Source organism: Gobius niger (assembly GCF_951799975.1).
Source record: "Gobius niger genome assembly, chromosome: 17".
Lineage (NCBI taxonomy): Eukaryota > Metazoa > Chordata > Actinopteri > Gobiiformes > Gobiidae > Gobius > Gobius niger.
In genome coordinates, this window is record NC_136868.1 from 27,573,626 (window position 1) to 27,593,398 (window position 19,773).

Sequence of the window (19,773 nt, forward strand, 5' to 3'; positions counted from 1 at the left end):
TGGATGGATGGATGGATGGATGGTTGGATGGATGGATGGATGGATGGATGGATGGATGGATGGATGGATGGTTGGATGGATGTGGATGGATGGATGGATGGATGGATGGATGGTTGGATGGATGGATGGATGGATGGATGGTTGGATGGATGGATGGATGGATGGTTGGATGGATGGATGGATGGATGGATGGATGGTTGGATGGATGTGGATGGATGGATGGATGGATGGATGGATGGATGGATGGATGGTTGGATGGATGGATGGATGGATGGATGGATGGATGGATGGATGGATGGTTGGATGGATGGATGGATGGATGGATGGATGGATGGATGGATGTGGATGGATGGATGGATGGATGTGGATGGATGGATGGATGGATGGATGGATGGATGGATGGTTGGTTGGATGGATGGATGGATGGTTGGATGGATGGATGGATGGATGGATGGATGGATGGATGGATGGTTGGATGGATGGATGGTTGGATGGATGGATGGATGGATGGATGGATGGATGGATGGATGGATGGATGGTATATGGGACACGGTTGCCCTTCGTCACCTTTACTGTTAACCTCTATAAGGCCCAGAGTGGAACCCTCATCTCTGCTTTTGGGGATGAAACTCCGCTTTACCAGATTTTAGGCCATGATTCTTGATTGGTAAATCATAGAGAGTATCACGATACTCAAGGGCCGATGCGTATTGCGATACAGAAAGTAATTATGATAAGTAATATGTTAACATTAAAATTAGTAAAAAATCATATGCCATTTGACATTCATTGAAGAGTTAAGTGTGAAAAGTGTAACAAACATTAAATGTAGCGAAGTGCTGAGTAACTGTTACTGGAAAACAGTTCATGATGAAAATGCCTCCAAACACAAGTATCGAAAGCAATGAAGGATTACTCACAGGCGTAAAATGAAACAAAACTCATTTCCGTGGCATCACATTTTCACACGGCAGAAAGAGCGAAAAGTGTTATTTTGCATAATATCACTTTTTAAGGAAAATGAAAAGATGAGTATTAATCTGAAAAACCCACAGAAAAAAATACATTTCCCCAATCTACCACAGTCTTTGAAGTGGTCAGGCGGAGGCGCTGTTTGAGAAGCTGGAGGAGGTAGTGCTCATACTCCTCTTGGTTCCTGTGCTCTCCTCCACTGTCTTCTACTGTCTCCTTCTACTGTCTGCTACTGTTGGTGCAGAGGAAAGTTCAGACTGAGGACCTTCAGACCTTGTAGACCTTCACCATGGAGCGCACCATCACGAGCAAACGTCTGGGACTGGTTTCTGTTGTCGCCACTTTGATGCTGTTACCAGGTATGTCAAATGTCTCCTTTCTTTCACTTTTATAGGAAGTGCTCGATATATAAATAGCGCTTAAACTCACATTAAGAACTGTAGCATTGGAACCGTACCTCCTAATTTATTACCGATGCAGAAAAAAATTATATGTTAAAAAATTATACTAAAGGCAATGTGAAACGCATAGGCTACTCTTTCTATTGCCAAAGAAGTTTCTAACATTAAAAAATCACTTAAAAAGAATTCCTTTTGAAATTATTTAAAACTTGTATTGTTCCTCCTTCCCTGTTATTCATTTCTTTTCTTTCTAACTCAAAGTCTAAGTGTATCTCAAAAGTGGGTTGCTTTTAGGTCTATTTACTTACGTGATGGAAAAACTTTTTTTTCATAAAACATGACAACTACAGTGCCTCTCGAAAGTATTCATACACCTTGAACTTTTGCACATTTTGTCATGTTTACAACCCTAAACATAAAGATTTTATTTTTATTTTTTAACTGAACGTTCACACACAAGTAACCGACAACTGTGAAGTGAAAGCAAAATGATACATGATTCTGTTATTTTTCAAAAAAATAGAAAACCAAAAAGTGGGGCGTGCATAAGTTTTCATACAGCATGCATGAATACTTTGTAGGACCCCCTTTTGCTGTAATAACAGCACAAGTCTTTTGGGGTTTGACTCTACAAGATTAGCACATGTAGAGACTGACATTTTAGCCCATTCATCTTTACAAAACAACTCAAGCTCTGTCACATTAGAAGGAGAACGTTTGTGAACAGCAGTTTTCAGATTATTCCACAGATTTTCAATAGGATTTAGGTCAGGACTTTGACTGGGCCATTCTAACACATTAATATGTTTTTATTGAACCATTCCATTGAAGATTTAGCTTTGTGCTCCGGGTCATTGTCCTGCTGGAAGGTGAATCTCCGCCCCAGCCTCAGTTCTCTTTCTGACTCCAGCAGGTTTTCCTCCAAAATGTTTCTGTATTTGTCTCCATCCGTCTTCACAACTATTCTTACAACTATTTCTTATGGCCTCCTTTCAATAATGGCTTTCTTCTTCCACTCGTCCATGAAGGCCAGATTTGTGTAGATACGACTTATAGTTGTCCCATGTACAGATTCCCCAGGCTCAACTGCAGGACTTCACAGCTCCTCCAGAGTTATCTTGGGGCACTTGGTTGCATTTCTGACCAGTGCTCTCCTTGTTCAGTTTGTTAGTTTACGTGAACAGCCGTGTCTTGGTAAGTCTGCAGTGGTGCTTTACTCTTTCCATTTCTGAATGATGGATTGAACAGTCGCTCCGGGAGATGTTTAAATCTTGGGAAATCTTTGTATAACTTAACGCTGCTTTAAACTTCTCCACAGCTTTATCCCTGACCTCTCTGATGAGCTCCTTGACCTTCATGATGTTGTTCAGTGACCAATACACTCCGACCACAGCTCTGAGGGCCTAAAAGAACAGCTGAAATTATACTGAAAGTAGATTACACACAGGTGCCTCTATTTAACCGTTAGGCCAAGGTGTGAACATTCTGGAGTCATTAGAAATGTTATAAAGGTAATTTAATGCACTCAGAAAATGCTGTATGAATACTTATGCAAGCTCCACTTTTCACTTTTCTATTTTTTGAAAATTAACAGAATCATGTCTCATTTTGCTTTCACTTCACCGTTGTCGGTTACTTGTGTGTGAACGTTCAGTAAAAAAAATCAAAATAAAATCTTCATGTTTAGGGTTGTAAACATGACAAAATGTGCAAAAGTTCAAGGTGTATGAATACTCATGAGAGGCACTGTATATGAATGTTGATTTGATCAGGACCAATTGAGATGATTCTGCTTGGTCTTGGTTTGTCAGATTCATTAAAAAAAAAAGGCCAAACACAGAAGGGCCTCACTCAGAGGGGGAGCCAAAACAGCAAAGGTCTCTTTAATGTCAGGCTTTGATCATGATCATGCTGTCGTTTGACAAAATGATCATGATCGAATTTTAGCTTAATGTGACAGTGTTTTCTTCTTTGCCAACTCAATAAGCTGAAAGCTATATTAATCAACGTCTCTATTGCAGGTATCAGGGGCACTGACTTGGTCACTGATGTGGTCACTGACGTGGTCACTGGGATCCTTGGCTCTAACATAACACTCAAATTCACGTTCATCAAGCACTACAGCAACAAACTGGACAGCATCGGCCTTTATTATGGAAACCTTACAAAAGTAGCCCAGTGCATGCACTCCAACTGCTCCAGGGCCTTCACCATTAATGCTTCAATGGCCACCGTCCTCTATCACATGACCAACCTAAGTCTGCGGGACAGCCAGGTGTACTACGCCAGCCTATACACGGGCGAGGTGCCCCTTCCCGAGAGTAACAGAGTGCACCTGCTGGTGAGAGAAGACAATAAGATGACCACAGGTACGGCACATCATTTTCATTTTTGCTGTGTTGATCTGGAATGTACAGTTGTGATCGAAACCTTACACCCAGGCAGAATAGTTTATTTTTTGACAATTTTTCATAGAAAATGAAAGATAACACAAAACGTTTTTGTGGTTGTGTGAAGCCATTGATGGTGAAACAACTGAGTTTGCAACCACTAACTATGAGTTTAATATTTACTATTCTTTGAAAAATGGTCAGAAATTCTGCCAGGGTAAACTGTCAAGCACAACTGTACATGATTATGTCTATTGTGTGCTTGAGCCTGTCAAAGAAGAATTACAATTCAAAACAGTTCATCTCTCTCTCTACTGTGAAAAGGATGAAATTATTTATTTCTTTTTTAAATGTTTTTTTTTTTTTCAGGTACAGAACAGGGGGTGGAAATTAAATACAATCCAATCAAAATTGCAATTACCAAACTGCTGAGTCTGCAGTTATTTGGCTAATTGTAATATTGCTCTGCAAACAACAAAATAGCTGCAGCTGAGACCCCTAAACATTGCAGTTCTAAATGCATGTGATTCTTGTTCTTGTTAAGCACTTCACATTTCAGTCTCCTCTCAAACACGCATCAAAGAGCCTCGTCTAATTATGCTATTTCAATGAAAATGACTTTAATTCTGTCCTTAAACTCTATGCACCTAAACATTTGCAGAATCTGTTGAAAATGTTCAGCACCCAAATGAAACGTATCTAAAATGTGACTTATCAAGCGCGTGGAGATGTGGAAAGCCTGAGGCGAGCGAGAGCTACTGGTTTGAGATCTATATAAACTGTTGGGCTTTTCCCATAGAATTATGAAACTGAGTATTTGGTCAATTAAATGTGAGCGAATGCTTTAAATGTGAGTGTTTTATGTTGGCCAACTATTAATAATGAAGAAAATGATCAGAGAAAAATTACACGCAATTAATGGAATTTGACAAGAGGGATTGATCGAGATTGACAGCACTAGTTTAAATGTCTTCAAAATGTCTTTAAAGGTGGTCCTCCCCACTCAGCGTCCCCGGACCCCGGCCCCTCGGAGGAGGAGGACAGCGGAGCTTCCCGGGGCCTGCCCTCGCCTCTCCTTTTGGGGGCAGTGGTGTGTCCTCTGCTGCTGCTGGCTGCTGCTCTGCCCGCTGTCTCCTGGTGCCTCCTCAGAAACAAAGGTAACATTCACTTCACCAAAATAGGAATTAGTGTTTGGTTTAACCTTTGACCTTGTATTTAAATGATATGAGGCTCTTTCAAACTGTGTGAAGGGACGTTTTGATGTTTTAAAACCTTTCTTTTCTTTTTTTAATTAGTTTTTATTTGTCAGCTATAATAACGGGACATTTTAGTCATAGTTTTAGACTCATTTCCTACTTTTACTTTAGTTTTGGCTGAATTTTACTCATAAAAAATATTTCTTTGACTTAAATGAATTTTATCACCAAATGAAATTCCTATTTAAATGCTTGTCAATTCAAACATGGGGCACCCTAGACTAATGAAGTACCCCCTGCACTCTCTCTGGGTTAGATTACGCTTACATACAGTACTTTTTTTCATGAATCACCCAAAGGAACAAATCTACAATTGTGGTGAACTTACAGGAGTCTCTTGAAGCTTGACTGAAATTTCGAAGGTGAATCATAGCTGCCGAAAGCCAGAGTGGAAACAAAACTGTGAATCGTGTGTTTCCTATGACAAGTGCACTTTTACTCTGGCCTACTTTGAGTGGGAGCAGTCATTTGCTTTGATGAACCGTAGGGCTAACCCCCGAAACAAAGGAAACCAGCTCAGTGCTTAAGGATGTGACAAAATGATGAGGTGAAGAGGGTAGATCGCTCAACCTCGCTGCAGCGTGTCTCCTCCTCCTGGCGCCTGCAGAACAGAATCGGCCACGGTTCAGCTCATCGAAGACAATCTTTGTGGCGTCCATCTTCATCGAATTGTGATATCAGATACAGAGGCCAAAGCGCTGCATATTAAGGAGCCACCTAAGCTATAGCTGTTCCCTTGGAGGGCGGGGGTAATAACAAAAGATACAGACAATGACACGCCTGTGATCAAATACACTGAGAGGCGTCTTTGTGATCTCAACTCACAGATTCTGCAAAAAAGCGAAACTCACAATTTAAAAAAAAACACCTTCTTTCGCGTTTTTCTTGAAACTTGGGCTGCCGACTTGTGTCCCTGGTTCTCGTGACGGGGCACATATGTACTGGTTGCATATGTGTTTGTTGCATATGTGTTTGTTGCATATGTGTTTGTTGCATATGTGCTTGTTGCATATGTGTTTGTTGCATATGTGTTTGTTGCATATGTGCTTGTTGCATATGTGTTTGTTGCATATGTGTTTGTTGCATATGTGCTTGTTGCATATGTGTTTGTTGCATATGTGTTTGTTGCATATGTGCTTGTTGCATATGTGTTTGTTGCATATGCATACATGTTTAAAGGAATAGGCCACCGTTTTTACATACTGAGATATGTTCTTACCTTAGCTTTGACGAGTTCTTTAGGACCTGTCTGATCTTTCCCCGTGCCTTCAGTCACGTAAACACAGCGCAGGCGGCGTTAGCAATTAGCCTCTCCCGCTCTCCACTATAGCCAGTGCTTAATTTGTAAATTAGTATTTTCAGGAACACTTTTGGTCTGATGTGATGGATTGGGGGAACAGGCCAAAACATTTGCCTGAACACTCTCATTAGACACCATTATATCAGATACATTTTTTGCCGGATCCTCCTAAGTATTTCCCGGATCCTTTACCCTGAAAAAAATTGAATTGGGGGAATGCGTTCCCCCAAACGGGGGATCAAATTAAGCACTGACTATAGCTCCAAAACAGGTCAAGATAGAAGCTACCAAGCTCTTCCACGTTTTCCCTATTTAAATATGGTTACGTGAAGTGTTCCACTACAAAGTATAATTACACAAAATTAAACAATGTGGATTTTCTAAGCGGATAAAAGGGGGAACTATATTGTAAGGCGTAATAATACCAGGAGTAGTTCAGAATCCACGTAGTAATCTTCACTTTACTGCGCAGTAATCTTCACTTTACTGCGCAGTAATCTTCTCTTTACTGTGCGGATGCCAAACTACTCCTGGTATTATTACGCCTTACAATATAGTTCCCCCTTTTATCCGCTTAGAAAATCCACATTGTTTAATTATGTGTAATTATACTTTGTAGTGGAACACTTCACGTAACCATATTTAAATAGGGAAAACGTGGAAGAGCTTGGTAGCTTCTATCTTGACCTGTTTTGGAGCTATAGAGGAGAGAGGGAGAGGCTAAATGCTAACGCCGTCTGCGCTGTGTTTCCTAAAGAACTCGTCAAAGCTAAGGTAAGAACATATGTCAGTATGTAAAAACGGTGGCCTATTCCTTTAAACTGCATATTTTTGACACAAATGGAACCCCATATATCTGCGCCCCTCGCTCACTCTCCTGCAGGCCCTCCAGGTGCTGCCCGCTTTAGCAGGTCATTTCAGACTGCGAGTGATGGTGGAGTTAATACCTATTTTTGAATGAAGATGAGATGAACACTGCTGATTTATTGACGTTTTCCCAAATTTGTTTAGCCCCAAAGTCACTCCTAGACGCTCCCCTGTGGTTCAAACTTCCAATTTAAAATAGGCAGTGTTGGGGAGTAACTTAATACACGTATTTACGTACAATACTCACTTTGAGTAACTGTATTCTGGTAAAGTTATCCTTTCATTTGAGAGTATTTAGAATACAGTTAATTTCCAAATATCAAGGGAATACATCCCAGTACTCAATGATTACATTTTAGCTCCATATGTACGTTATTAAGAGATAACTTTTAATGCTAACCTTTTTTTCCGCATAATATCAAACAAATATTTAAAACGCCTTATGCAAAACACTGCACATGTGTCACATGATGCTGTATCTTTTGCTCCATTTGCCAAGAGAGTTAAAGATCATCATTAATGGTAAGTGGGTTTGTAACAGGTGTTTCAACAATAGGCTTCATTTTTATAATTATACGCCATATTTATATGTAAATATAATGACTATCAATGTCAAAGTGTTCTAAAAGTATTCAAAGTATTCAGAATACAGTACTGACTAGACAAAGTATAGGAATACTTTACAAAATACATTTTAGGGCAAGTATTCAGTAACTAAATACTGTATTCTCCCCAACACTGAAAATGGGGGACTTAAAAATATACTGTCAACCCAGTGTCTGCTGCTACATGGAGATATTGTCATTAATGAGTTCCCCTTTACAGAACCAGTGGGCCATTACTCTCAGGACAGACTCCCCACCGTCGATGTGAGTAATACTTGCTATTTTGCCGATAAATATCCCTGTCTGTGATTTGTGATCAATGTTTATTGTTTAGGAGCGTGTCTCGACGATGGTTTCGACCTGTGACAGCCCTCCCTCCTCAGTCGTCTACAGCGTCCTGGACTTCCCTCAAAGAGCTCCCCCTACCGTCCCAGACATGAACAGTGACACAACGTACGCCACCATCAGCTACCGGCCAGAGGAGCGTGCCCAGAGCTAGATCATATGGACACTAATGCTCATGAATGTATTTGTAATCCAGTGGCCCTGTAGACGTGATGAGGGCTGAGGAGACTGTGCACAATAAGTTAAGGCAGAGAAGAAAAGGTTTTGGAGTGGAACCCAGGACCTCCATACTTTAAAGGAGCTATATCATGCTATTTTAGACCTTCCAAAGCAAAATACAGGCATATATGGTTAATATTTCACATTTGGCAAAATGGAAAAATACAAAGTATGAAGAAATATGACTTATTTTCTTTTAAACCGGAGGTTCAGATGCTCGGTTCCTCTGAAACTCCGCCTCTCACTGTGTGGGCGCCGCCAACTGCATTTTCATTTCTTATTCTTATAAACTCACATTAAGAACCGTAGCATTGGAACCGTACCTCCTAATTTATTACCGATGCAGAAAAAGATTATATGTTAAAAAATTATACTGAAGGCAATGTGAAACGCATAGGCTACTCTTTCTTATTCTGCTGCTTTACAAAAGTGTCTAAAGAAAACTTTTATAGCAGGAATGTTAATGAGCCAGTCCACCTTTAGTTTGTAAACAAATAAATAAATAAAAAGTTGTCCCAGGACGCTCTCACCACACACTGTTTCTATTCAGCCCCTGCATTCACACTCTCCAAGTAATAACCTCCAGGAAAATACAATCCATGTGTAGCAGCAAAAGTGGCTTTAAAAGGTTTTGATTTAGCTTTTGATTTATTTTGATGCATCTGGATACTTGATTATTTCCTAAAATTTGATTCACTTATAAACAACACTGATTAAACTGTCATAGGAAAATAAAAACTGAATTCAAATTTCACTCTAAATAAAAAAATATACAGAAATATACATTATACTATATTCTATGTATATATATGTATAATCATTTTTACTGACATTATTTCATATCCGAGTGCCATCAGGGCTGGCAAAGCTATTACGATAACCAAAGTGCGTGGAGCGCAGAAAATGAGCACAGAGTGCCCTCAAACATACACTCACGCATTCCTCTTGTTCTGCACGTTCCGTGCTTGTACACATGTATCGGAAAAATGAACATTGTCCTATTACACACACGTTTTTTTACACATTACACAAAATAGCTTCAAATTGATACCTCCAAATATTTTCATTTTCCTATTCACTGGCAGTGTCTCGCCGTCAGTCGCTTAATCTATTGGATTGGGCCGATAAACTCCACATCAAGCATATGACCAGTCTCCATTGTTGTTGTCTTACTGTGTTTCGGATTGTGGCACAGTCATTGAAAGTTTATTTAACCAAACAACACTTGCTTAGACACTACTCCTCACATGGTGTCCCTGTGTCTACAGCCCTGTCTGGAGAAGGAACCCCCAACCCAAAACAACAGCTCATTAAATCTACTGCATTATCAACAGCGTCAATTTCATTTGCTTTCGTTAACACTGCTTCATACGTTTGTGCGTGTTTTCTGCGGCCTGACTTGTCAGTTATTCAGCTGGTTTTCATAATGCTGACTGGCTGTGGCTGAGACAGGATGTTATACAGGCAAGAAAATATCACCAATATGGTTCAGACATGCTTGCATAAAAACAAGTTAATCAGTGAATCAGTGGCAAATTAGTTTGTAGAACAAACTGAAGAGGGCTTTTATACACAATTATAAATATTATTATAAAAAAAAAGATTTCCAACCGTGAAATTCACCCATGCACAGAGGCGAGAAAACATACTTTCAGAACCAAAAACCACAGCTGTGGTTTTACTGCAAACTGTTTTGTATTTGACATTTCGTCCTATAAATGCACGACTCAGACCCGCAACAGTGTCAGTGGAGTTTTCCTACACAAAGGTAAAACAGTGCTACTGCCACGCTATGAACCACAAATATAAATATATTTAGTTGAAATTTTATGTAAAAGACACGCACTAAGTGACACACAATCGTGAAGTGAAATGAAATTTACTCATGATTTAGATTTTTTTTTTTAAATAAATTAAAAAACTGAACAGTGGGGTGTGCACAAGTATCTACACCCCCTGAGTTAATACTTTGTGGAACCGTCTTTTGCTGCAATTAAAGCTGCAAGTCTGTTGTGGTGTGTCTTTACCAGTCCTGCACATCTTTAGACTGAAATTTTTGCCCATTCTTCTTTGCAAAACAGCTCAAGCTCAGTTACTGTAGATGAGAGCGCTTGTGAACCGCAGTTTTCAGATCTTTCCACAGATTGTCGATTGGATTTAGGTCTGGACTTTCACTGATTGTTTTCAACCATTCCAGGATTGCCCTGGCTTTATGTTTAGGGTCGTTGTCTTGCCGGAAGGTGAACCTCAGCCCCAGTTTCAAGTCTTTTGCAGACTGCAACATGTTTCTGTCCAAGATTGCCCAGTATTTGGCCCCATCCATCTTCCCATCAACCCGACCCATCTTCCCTGTCCCTGCTGAAGAAAAGCACTACCAGAGCATGATGCTACCACCACCATGTTTGACAGTGGGGATGGTGTTTTCAGGGTGATGTGCAGTGTGACTTTTACGCTAAACAGTGTTTTGCATTTAAGACAAAAGGTTCCATTTTAGTCTCATCTGAGGCAAACTCCACACACAGGAGCTTCTTGCTTGGAGCAGCTTTGATTTGGACACGTTTTAATTCAGTTTAGTGTTTTGACAAAATGTTGTATTGACAAAATGCTTCAATCAAGATTGGTCAAACATTACGCAAATTTAGTGGTCTCTAAAACCAGTATTTGACAACAAGAGTGAGAAGAAGCTTCTAAAGACTAACACAAAACATCCTCAACTCAAACAACACAGTCCAGTCGATGGTATTTGAGAAATCTCTATTATGATGGATAAGCCCTGCACAACAGCCTTCACAAATGTCAAGTTTAGTCTGTATTATTCTAAGTAATGATGCATTATGGAAACACTAAAAACAACAACAGCTAATTTGCAAATCTGCCGCTTAAATGATCAAGTGAAGGTGTCGATCGGGTGATCTGTTGACGAGTGACAGATGGAAACTGACAAAAGGTTGCTTCACTGAGACAAATTGTTTATCTCCATATAACGGTGACCTAAATGTGGCCGACACATGCTAATAGGTGACCTGGATCATTCAGGACCGTCAGCAGAATGATCAGTGTCAGTGTGGCTGTCTCTGTTTCCTCTGAGGGCCTCTGAGCAACGCACTTTCACAGGGTGAAAGGGAAAGGTTATGGTTGGTCCTCATGTGACACTATGCGTCTAATGTTGACATCTACAGGAGTACTGAGAAACTACAATAGAAATGATCTCATTAAATAACAGCCATTCTCTAAAGAGTGGGTTTGGGATGAGATGCCAGAAAAATAATCAGTGGCTTCATTATTGAAGATTAGTTATAATTAAGTGATAAAGCCTAAACATTCAATAGAATTGATCAGACATTGAAAAAGGTCATCTGCAAAGGGTCATCTATGATATTAGACTTAAATCATTACATGAACGCTCTAGTATTGTATATAACTTAAACATAAGTTTAGCCCTTTTTAGACCTTGTTTATTTGGTCCACTATTTGGTGAAGTGAAAAGTTTGAGAACCACTGCAATAGACTATGGGCCAGATCTTGTGGTTCATGGCGCAGGCTGTAGAGAAGACGAGGACGCAGACGGTGGCGCTCCTTGCAATCTGGGAGGCTGTGGTTTGCGAGAGGGGGGGGGTTTACTGTAAACGCGTAACATGGGTGATGCAGCGCAATGTTTAATAAAGATAAAAGAAATAAAAGTGTCCCTCCGCTGCTGCAGATCAAGATGAGCGGGCGGGACAGAGAGGCAGCAGCCTCGCGTTTGACACCGTTCGAATGCGCAAAGTTACGAAATGTACAGGATTTAACTGATCAGAAACTGTCACATTGGCTGCGGAGGAGTTGCAGAGCTATGCAGCAGTTGCAAGAAAACTGTAGCTATTGGAACATTTGCACTACAGCTGCAGGATTCTTGGAGCGGCTGAAAAGAAAAGTTGCTCTGCGCCCTGTAAAATGTCTTTCTTTTGGACTGAGTTGTGGCTGCACAACTCCTTAAAACGCAGATCAGACCTGGTGTTGTGGCACTTGAGGCACGTGTGGTTTATTTATGGGAAACTCGTGCGTAACCGACGCTCAAACAGACTTTTCAAGGCAATTTCGCTTTTGTTTTCAATTTGACGTCGATTCTAAGGAAGAAGAAGTAATGTAAAGCGATGTAAAGAGGAACATAATGTGAAGGTTGCTATAGAAGAGTAGCGCGAGTGCTGCTTGTCATGAACCAGTCGGCCTCTTTTTCTTAAAAAACGCCCCATGCGCCACATGCAAGATCGCGCGTGTATATGTTGCGTTTAGAGTTGCGCACGGACTGCGCCAGTCACAAGATCTGGCCCTGTCACTGTTACTGTCACATGAAACTCTATAAAATCTGAACTTTGAGGAGTGAAACTGTCTCTTGCGCAGGTAAGGGCTGTCAATAGAGAAGTGATCCACTTCATCACTGCCCCAAAACCACTTTCACTTTACTTTTGACTTATTGCGTTTATTTATACACTAAGGCTCATCAAAGTCTCAGACAGAGCCACCGGTGAGAGGATTTCTCATGTTACATTATTAACCCTCCTGTGGTCTTCGCAGGTCATTTTGACCCGCTGTCATGTTCCGGGCATTTGGATGCAAGGTGACACAAGGGGGCGCCCTTCCAACCTTCTCAGTGTAAATGTGAGTTGACTTTCTTCAGAGTGAGACTTAAGGTCAGACACCATGAGTGACAGTAACATGAGGCTAAATACAGTGAGCTCTTTGTTTCCAGTGAAAAGGCTGAGGCCTCTTTGCTCTTCAGTCACAGACTGAGAAGTGAAGAAGGAAGTCATGGAACTTCTGCTTTAGACAGAACTTCAGACATCGTACACTGAAACTCAAACATGTAGTAAAAACATAATATATGGAACATTATTATTACAATAAGAACAGTATTTGGAAATCCTGTATCTAATCAAAAAATAGTTTTTTTAATTACTCTAATTACACTTTTAATTATTAAAACAAAAATCAAAACAAACCCAGGTCATTTGTATCTGCTGTAGGTCATGTTTGTCCCGGTTCCTCTGAGTCATGGTGGACCGTGACAGATGTGGACAGGACTGTGGTAGATGTACTTTTACTTTGGAGAAAATAGCTACTATAGTAACTGTTGAGGAAATGAACCTCACAAGCTTCTTTTGTAACATCTGTCCACATCAGCCCTGCTGCACCACGACTCAAGGGTGACAAGGGTGGGTTTTTGTAGAATGAGAGTCATTAATAATTAACTCATATTTTAATCACATTCACACTTATTACTAAGGAATTTCAATCTTTCATTGTTGCATCCAGCATAAGTGTAATGTTCTAAAGCAGAATCTCCATGACTTCCTTCTTCACTTCTCAGTCTGTGACTGAAGAGCAATGAGGCCTCAGCCTTTTTACTGAAAATAAAGAGCTCAGTATTCATTGTCATGTTGCTGTCACTCATGGTGTTTAACCTAAAGTCTAACTCTGAAGAAAGTCAACTCACATTTACACTGAGAACGTTGGAAGGGCGCCCCCTTGTGTCACCTTGCATCCAAATGCCCGGAACATAACAGCGGGGGTCTGGTATCAGTCCTGTAGCGACACCTAGTGGTGGAGTAGTAGCTCACACTTAAGTTTGATCATATTCAGAGTTTGTGGTCCTGAGCGCAGGCTGGATGAAGCCAACAACAGCAGCTTCCCACGCCTTCTCCACTTCAGAAATGGGCTGTTGAAGCCTCGGATGTCCTGACTCCAGAGCCACCTTAACCAATGGGCTAGCAGGGGCTGGAGCCCAGGGGCCTACCATAGTCAAGGGCCTTTCTGAATTAAGGGGGGGACAAAAGAAAAGGTGATTTGTTGATTTTCATGTCAATCACTTGATTTAGGGTTAGGGTTTCCGCTGAGGGGGAAGGGGGCCTACAATTCTGTTTAAGCCCCGGGGCCTATGGGTACATTAGGGCGGGCCTGCCTGACTCAAGACTTTGTGTGGATTGACTTCTCCTGTCTGATGATGCAAGTACAAAAGCACACATGTTCTCCCAGTGCACAGTTTGGGTTCAGTGCTGTGCTGAGCATAAACCTGGGATACATGGAACAAAAATGGCTACAGTAACTTTCTCTTTTTGTTTTGAGTAAAAGTAAAAAAGTAAATGTAGTCCATAGTCTCACAGCCTGCAGACCTTGTTCTTTTATCTGGGGCACCTGCCCCACGTTTCCTGTTTGGGGACTTCATTTACAGTATTATGACCCAAATTCATTTCACTTTCACACGCTCAGACAACAGCTTTGTCTCAGCAGACACAAAAGGGTTCCAAGTTGGACCATTATTTATAAAATATCCTTTTTATGTAAATGTTGTTTTGATATTGTTGTGTGTTGTGGTAAATGATGATGTAACCGAGCGTTTTGGGTGGAGAAGGCTTGATGCAGAGGCAAGGAAGGCGACAGCATAAACTTTGTATGAAGTATTTTATTTACTCCGGCGTCACCTCAGTCAGGCCCGCATAACAATCACCTTCACAACTCTCCCGCTCACTTCCGGTTTTTCACAATAAGAGCACCACAACACAGAAAAGTGGCTTACATATTTCCCCCCCAACAAAAAAACAAACGTCCTCGTTTGCAAACAAAACATGGCAAAAAAAAAATATATGTATATGTTGAGGAACAGCATACATACTGTATAAACACTGACCTAGTGTATCCTAACAGTATAAAAAAAACACCAAAATATGGTAACACTCAACGGTAGGTGACAAAATCCCTAAAGCGTGCAGGCATTTTTACTGCCCTACCCGCTCTCGACCAAGCCTGTGGTGAGACACCCATATTTGACGCTCCTCCCAACTCATCCAGAGGATCTGCTGTGAGCAAACCTTCCTGAATTGTTTGTGAACCTGGGGTCACCCTAGGGCAGGTATCTGCGGGTTGTCTGGGGATTAGGCCCAATGTATACGGCTTCAACCTGTCATAATGAACCACCTGTTCCAGTCCCTCCTGCACAAGGGAATCTTTGATGCGATAAGTGAGCCCCCTAACACTGTCAGAACTCAGAACACCAGTGATTTTAAAGGGGCCCCTCCAATGTGGTGCCAGCTTCATGCGATCTTCCCTGGGGTTATGAAGCCACACTAAATCCCCAACAGAGTATGGCACGTGGCGCGCATGAGAATCATGATAAAGCTTTTGGTTGTCATGGGCAACAGCAGCACTCTGCCTAGTGTTGGCAAAGGCCACCTCTAAACGACCCACCAAAGCAGAGACAAATCCAGTATGTGAGGAAGCCACCTCAGGAGTATCGGGGGTTGACAATAGCACATTAACCGGCACCCGGGCTTCCCGGCCATGTGTAAGATAGTAGGGGGTATAACCCGTAGACGCATGAACGGACGTGTTGTAAGCAAAGGCCACATGCTGCAAGTAGTTATCCCATTCACCACCGCAGGACAAGAGTGACTTCGCTAGCTGATCAATCAGAGTACGATTAAAACGCTCAACCATACCATCAGATTTAGGATTGTACGGAGCAGTACGTGTTTTCTTGATATTAAGCAGCTCACACAACCTTTGTACAATGTCGGCCTCAAACTGCCTGCCCTGATCACTATGCATGGACTCAGGAATGCCGTGCAACAGTACAAAATCATTAAACAGACATTGGGCGACTGACTGAGCAGTCTGATTAGGCAGAGCATATAGATTGACGAACTTTGAAAAATAGTCCTCCACCACAAACACATATCTGTTGCCTCTGGAAGTCACTGGAAGTTCCAAAATGTCCATGGCAACTCTCTGAAAGGGGCGTACAGTCTGTAACCCCCCCATAGGAGCACGGTGTTTCGGAATAGGAGCCTTGCGAGTTTGACATGCAACACATTGTTCGCACCACTGACGAATGTCCTTAAGCATGGAGGGCCAATAACACATCTCTCTGGCACGCTCCCAAACACGTTCGGCTGAGAAATGTGATGAAACAGGGCCACCGTGCAAATGGTACAGTACATCCGGGACCAGAGCAGCAGGTACCACCACCTGACGCTGCGTCTCCCCTACGAGAGAGGAGTGAACAGTCCGGCAAAGAAGTCCATCCGAAAGAGAAAGTCTGGGGAATTCCGACCATAATTTCCTAAGTCTCCGGGAGGCACCCCTCAGATGCCCTCTAGGAGGACGAGAGCCCCCTGGTCGGATCCATCCCAAAACAACAGCAATATCTGGGTCATTCTGCTGTTGTAAGACCAGAGACTCACTGTCATTGAAAAGAAGAAGCGAGTGCTGCCCCCTAGTGTCCAGAACAGTAGCCTCAGGGGCAATACCCTGCGTGGGGAGGTCACCAGGGGAAACGGGGTGCACAGGGGGAGTGTCCATCACATTAACCAGGGCTGTCGCACCCCCCGTAACTCCTTGGGGGCGCCTCGAGAGGGCGTCTGCGTTGGTGTGTTGACGCCCCTCCTTATGCTGCATAATCCAGTTATACGGGTCCAGCTCCAATATCCACCTGGCTCTCTTCCCAGATGGATCCTTGTCAATAGCCATGCCCCGTAGTCCTAGAAGAGGCTTATGGTCAGTAATTACAGTAAACGAAGACAACCCGATGTAATGTCTGAACTGACGCACTGCCCACACTACAGCCCATAGTTCCCTATCAAATGTTGACCAGCGTTTTTGGGTGTTGGTAAGAGACTGACTGGCATAAACCACCACTCGTTCTAACCCATCCTTATCTTGAGCCAATACCGCCCCCACAGCCTCCATGGAGGCATCTGTATACACTTTAAAGGGCACAGTATAGTCAGGCATGGTAACTACTGGGGCGGAGGAGAGCACAGATTTCAGGTAGTAAAAAGCAGTATCACAGTCACTAGTCCAAACAAAAGGAACATCTTTGCATGTGAGGTGATGTAGTGGGGCAGCACAACGGGCAAAGTCTTTAACAAATCGTCTGTAGTAAGAACATAGGCCCAGGAAAGCTCTCACCTCTGACGGTGATTGAGGTGTGGGCCAGGTCTTGACTTTGTCCGTGTTCCTGGGATCAGGCTGCAGGCCCTGGCTGGAAACCACATGACCCAAGAAAACCACATGATCCTGAGCCAGGTGGCACTTCTTCGGGTTCAGTTTGAGACCAGCTGCCTGGATACGAGAAAATACCTCACGCAGGCTGGCCATGTGTTCATCGAATGTAGGACTAAATATTAATACATCATCCAAGTACACCATACACACCTGCCATGGAAGCCCACGCAGCACCAGCTCCATCATGCGCTGAAATGTCGCAGGTGAGTTAGTCAGGCCCATGGGCATAGACCTCCACTGGTACAGGCCCCTACCCGTGGTGAAAGCCGTCTTCTGTCTGTCCTCCTCAGCCACTTCGACCTGCCAATAGCCATTAGAGAAATCGAGTGTACTGAACCAGCAGGACCCGGACAACGCATCCAGAGTGTCGTCGATCCGGGGCAAAGGATGACAGTCCTTCACTGTAACACTGTTTAAACGTCTATAGTCAATACAAAATCTCCATTCGCCATTCTTCTTCCTTACCAGGACCACGGGTGAGGCCCAAGGGCTGCAGCTCTCCTCGATCACCCCATCTGCGAGCAGGGCTGCCACCTGTCGGTCAATTTCCACCCTCTTCTCTGGGGAGGTCCTATAAGCACGCTGCCGCAGGGGTGGGTGGTTACCCGTGTTAATGCCATGTTTGATGAGAGAACATTTGCCAGTCACTGCCTTAGATGAACTGAATATGTCCACATACTCCATCAACAGGGCTTTTAACTGTCCCATCTGGGATGAGCTGACAGGGGAGTCAGACAGTGACAACAGAGGCACTTCGGTGGAAACAGTCTTATCCGTGGGTGTTGGAAGGGCCACAAGGTCCCCCTCATCCACAGCAAAAAACTCTCCAAGGTGCGTGCCCTCTCGTATGGTAAGGTCATGATTGGTGGGGTTTAGAAGCCGAGCTGTGGTCTTACCCTGTCTAACCGAGGTCAGTGTGTGTGCTATCACACACTCGCTCTTACTCTGAGGGTTGGGCTCAAGGTAACCGACAAACTCGGGAAGAAGGTCTGCTGGCCCAGAGGGGGTAACACTCACAGGTACCAGCATCTCGCTCAGCGGAGGCAACGTTAGAGAAGCAGTAGTGGACACATTGCAACATTCCGGGACCAAATCTGCACTACTCAGCAACGCAACATCAAGGCCCCATAGCTGCAGTCTACCGCGGGAGAAATCCAAAAGAGCATGCCGTGCGGCGAGGAAGTCCAAGCCCAGTATAGCTGTCTGGGTGGACTTTCTGAGTACGTGGAACACATGCTGCATTAGCCGATCGCCCAAGCGCAATGTAACCGAAACAGTCCCTAATGTGTCTAATAGCTGGCCATTCACAGCACGGGCCGCTATAATGTCTGTGCTCAGAGGTCGCTGGCGCAGAGCAGGGGTGGACTGACGAAAATCGGCACTAATGAATGATTCAGTGGAACCAGAGTCAATTAAAATATTAAGCTCAGTACCCTCAATACAGCCCCGTACATACGAAGTGTGTTGCAACACCGACGGGGGCCCGGCAGTAACCTGAATGGGGAGAGGCTGGGCAAGCTCATCTTTGAAAAGCCCTAATGAAGTAGTAGTAGCTGGGGTCTGGGCCTCAACCCCAGCTAATTTTCGTTTCCCTGCAGGTGAGAGGGGTCCTCTCGGCCGGGAGAGAGAAATCTCACCCCTCGACGTTTTTCGGAGTCACGATTAAATCCTCCGTTGTTCGATTTCCAGTTCTGCCCCCTTGGAGAACCAGGGCGGTTGTTGTAGGGTGACGGTGAACGGCGACCAGGTCCAGAATATGTATCCGCGTGACGTCCCCGCCAGCCAGGCTCAGGTGACACCCCTCTCGGCTGGGTCCAGGAATGCAGAGAAGGGCAACCTCTTCTTCCACACTGGCACCGGCACTGCTCTTGCATGGGGGAAGAATCATCTCTGCCACAGCCTCCGGATTTCAGACTTTCATTTTCACTTGACAGTCTCTTAATGTCCTTCCTCATTTCCTTCATATCTTCCGCTAATCTGTCCATGGTGCGCTGCCAGCCTGTCGGCTCAGAGACGGACTGCACTAGGGCGGTGGTCGTTTTACCAGTAGTAGTGGGAGGGCAAACATAGTCACTGCTGAAGGTCTCACGAGCGATGTCACACCTGCCGGCAATGGTAAGGGCCTCATCCAAATCCGTAGCTCCTTGTTCCTGACACTTGGCTCGGAGGAAGGGGTCAAGTCCAGCTAAGAATCTACGAAACTTCTCCTCACTCTGGGCAGCTCCACCATAGTTTGGAAAAGCTTCCTGCACTAATTTCCCTATGTCTGCAGCATAAACGTCAAGGCTTTCTCCTGGAGCGCGGCGGCGCGCAGCGAGGTTAGCCTTAAAACAGTCCAGAAAATGTCGTTGTCTAAAGGCTTCCTGTAGTTTCTCTTTT

At 43.4% G+C, this 19,773-nt stretch overlaps 1 protein-coding gene across 1 annotated transcript; it reads left to right on the top strand.

Annotated features, from left to right (window-relative positions):
• Positions 1-1,261: 1,261 nt before the first annotated feature.
• On the top strand, positions 1,262-8,290 carry LOC306976495 (uncharacterized protein; the record flags this gene model as incomplete). Its single annotated transcript, XM_079574428.1, has 5 exons — positions 1,262-1,331; positions 3,395-3,742; positions 4,753-4,920; positions 8,012-8,055; positions 8,126-8,290. 5 exons carry the CDS (start codon positions 1,262-1,264, stop codon positions 8,288-8,290), a joined length of 795 nt encoding a protein of 264 aa, XP_079430554.1.
• Positions 8,291-19,773: the final 11,483 nt, after the last annotated feature.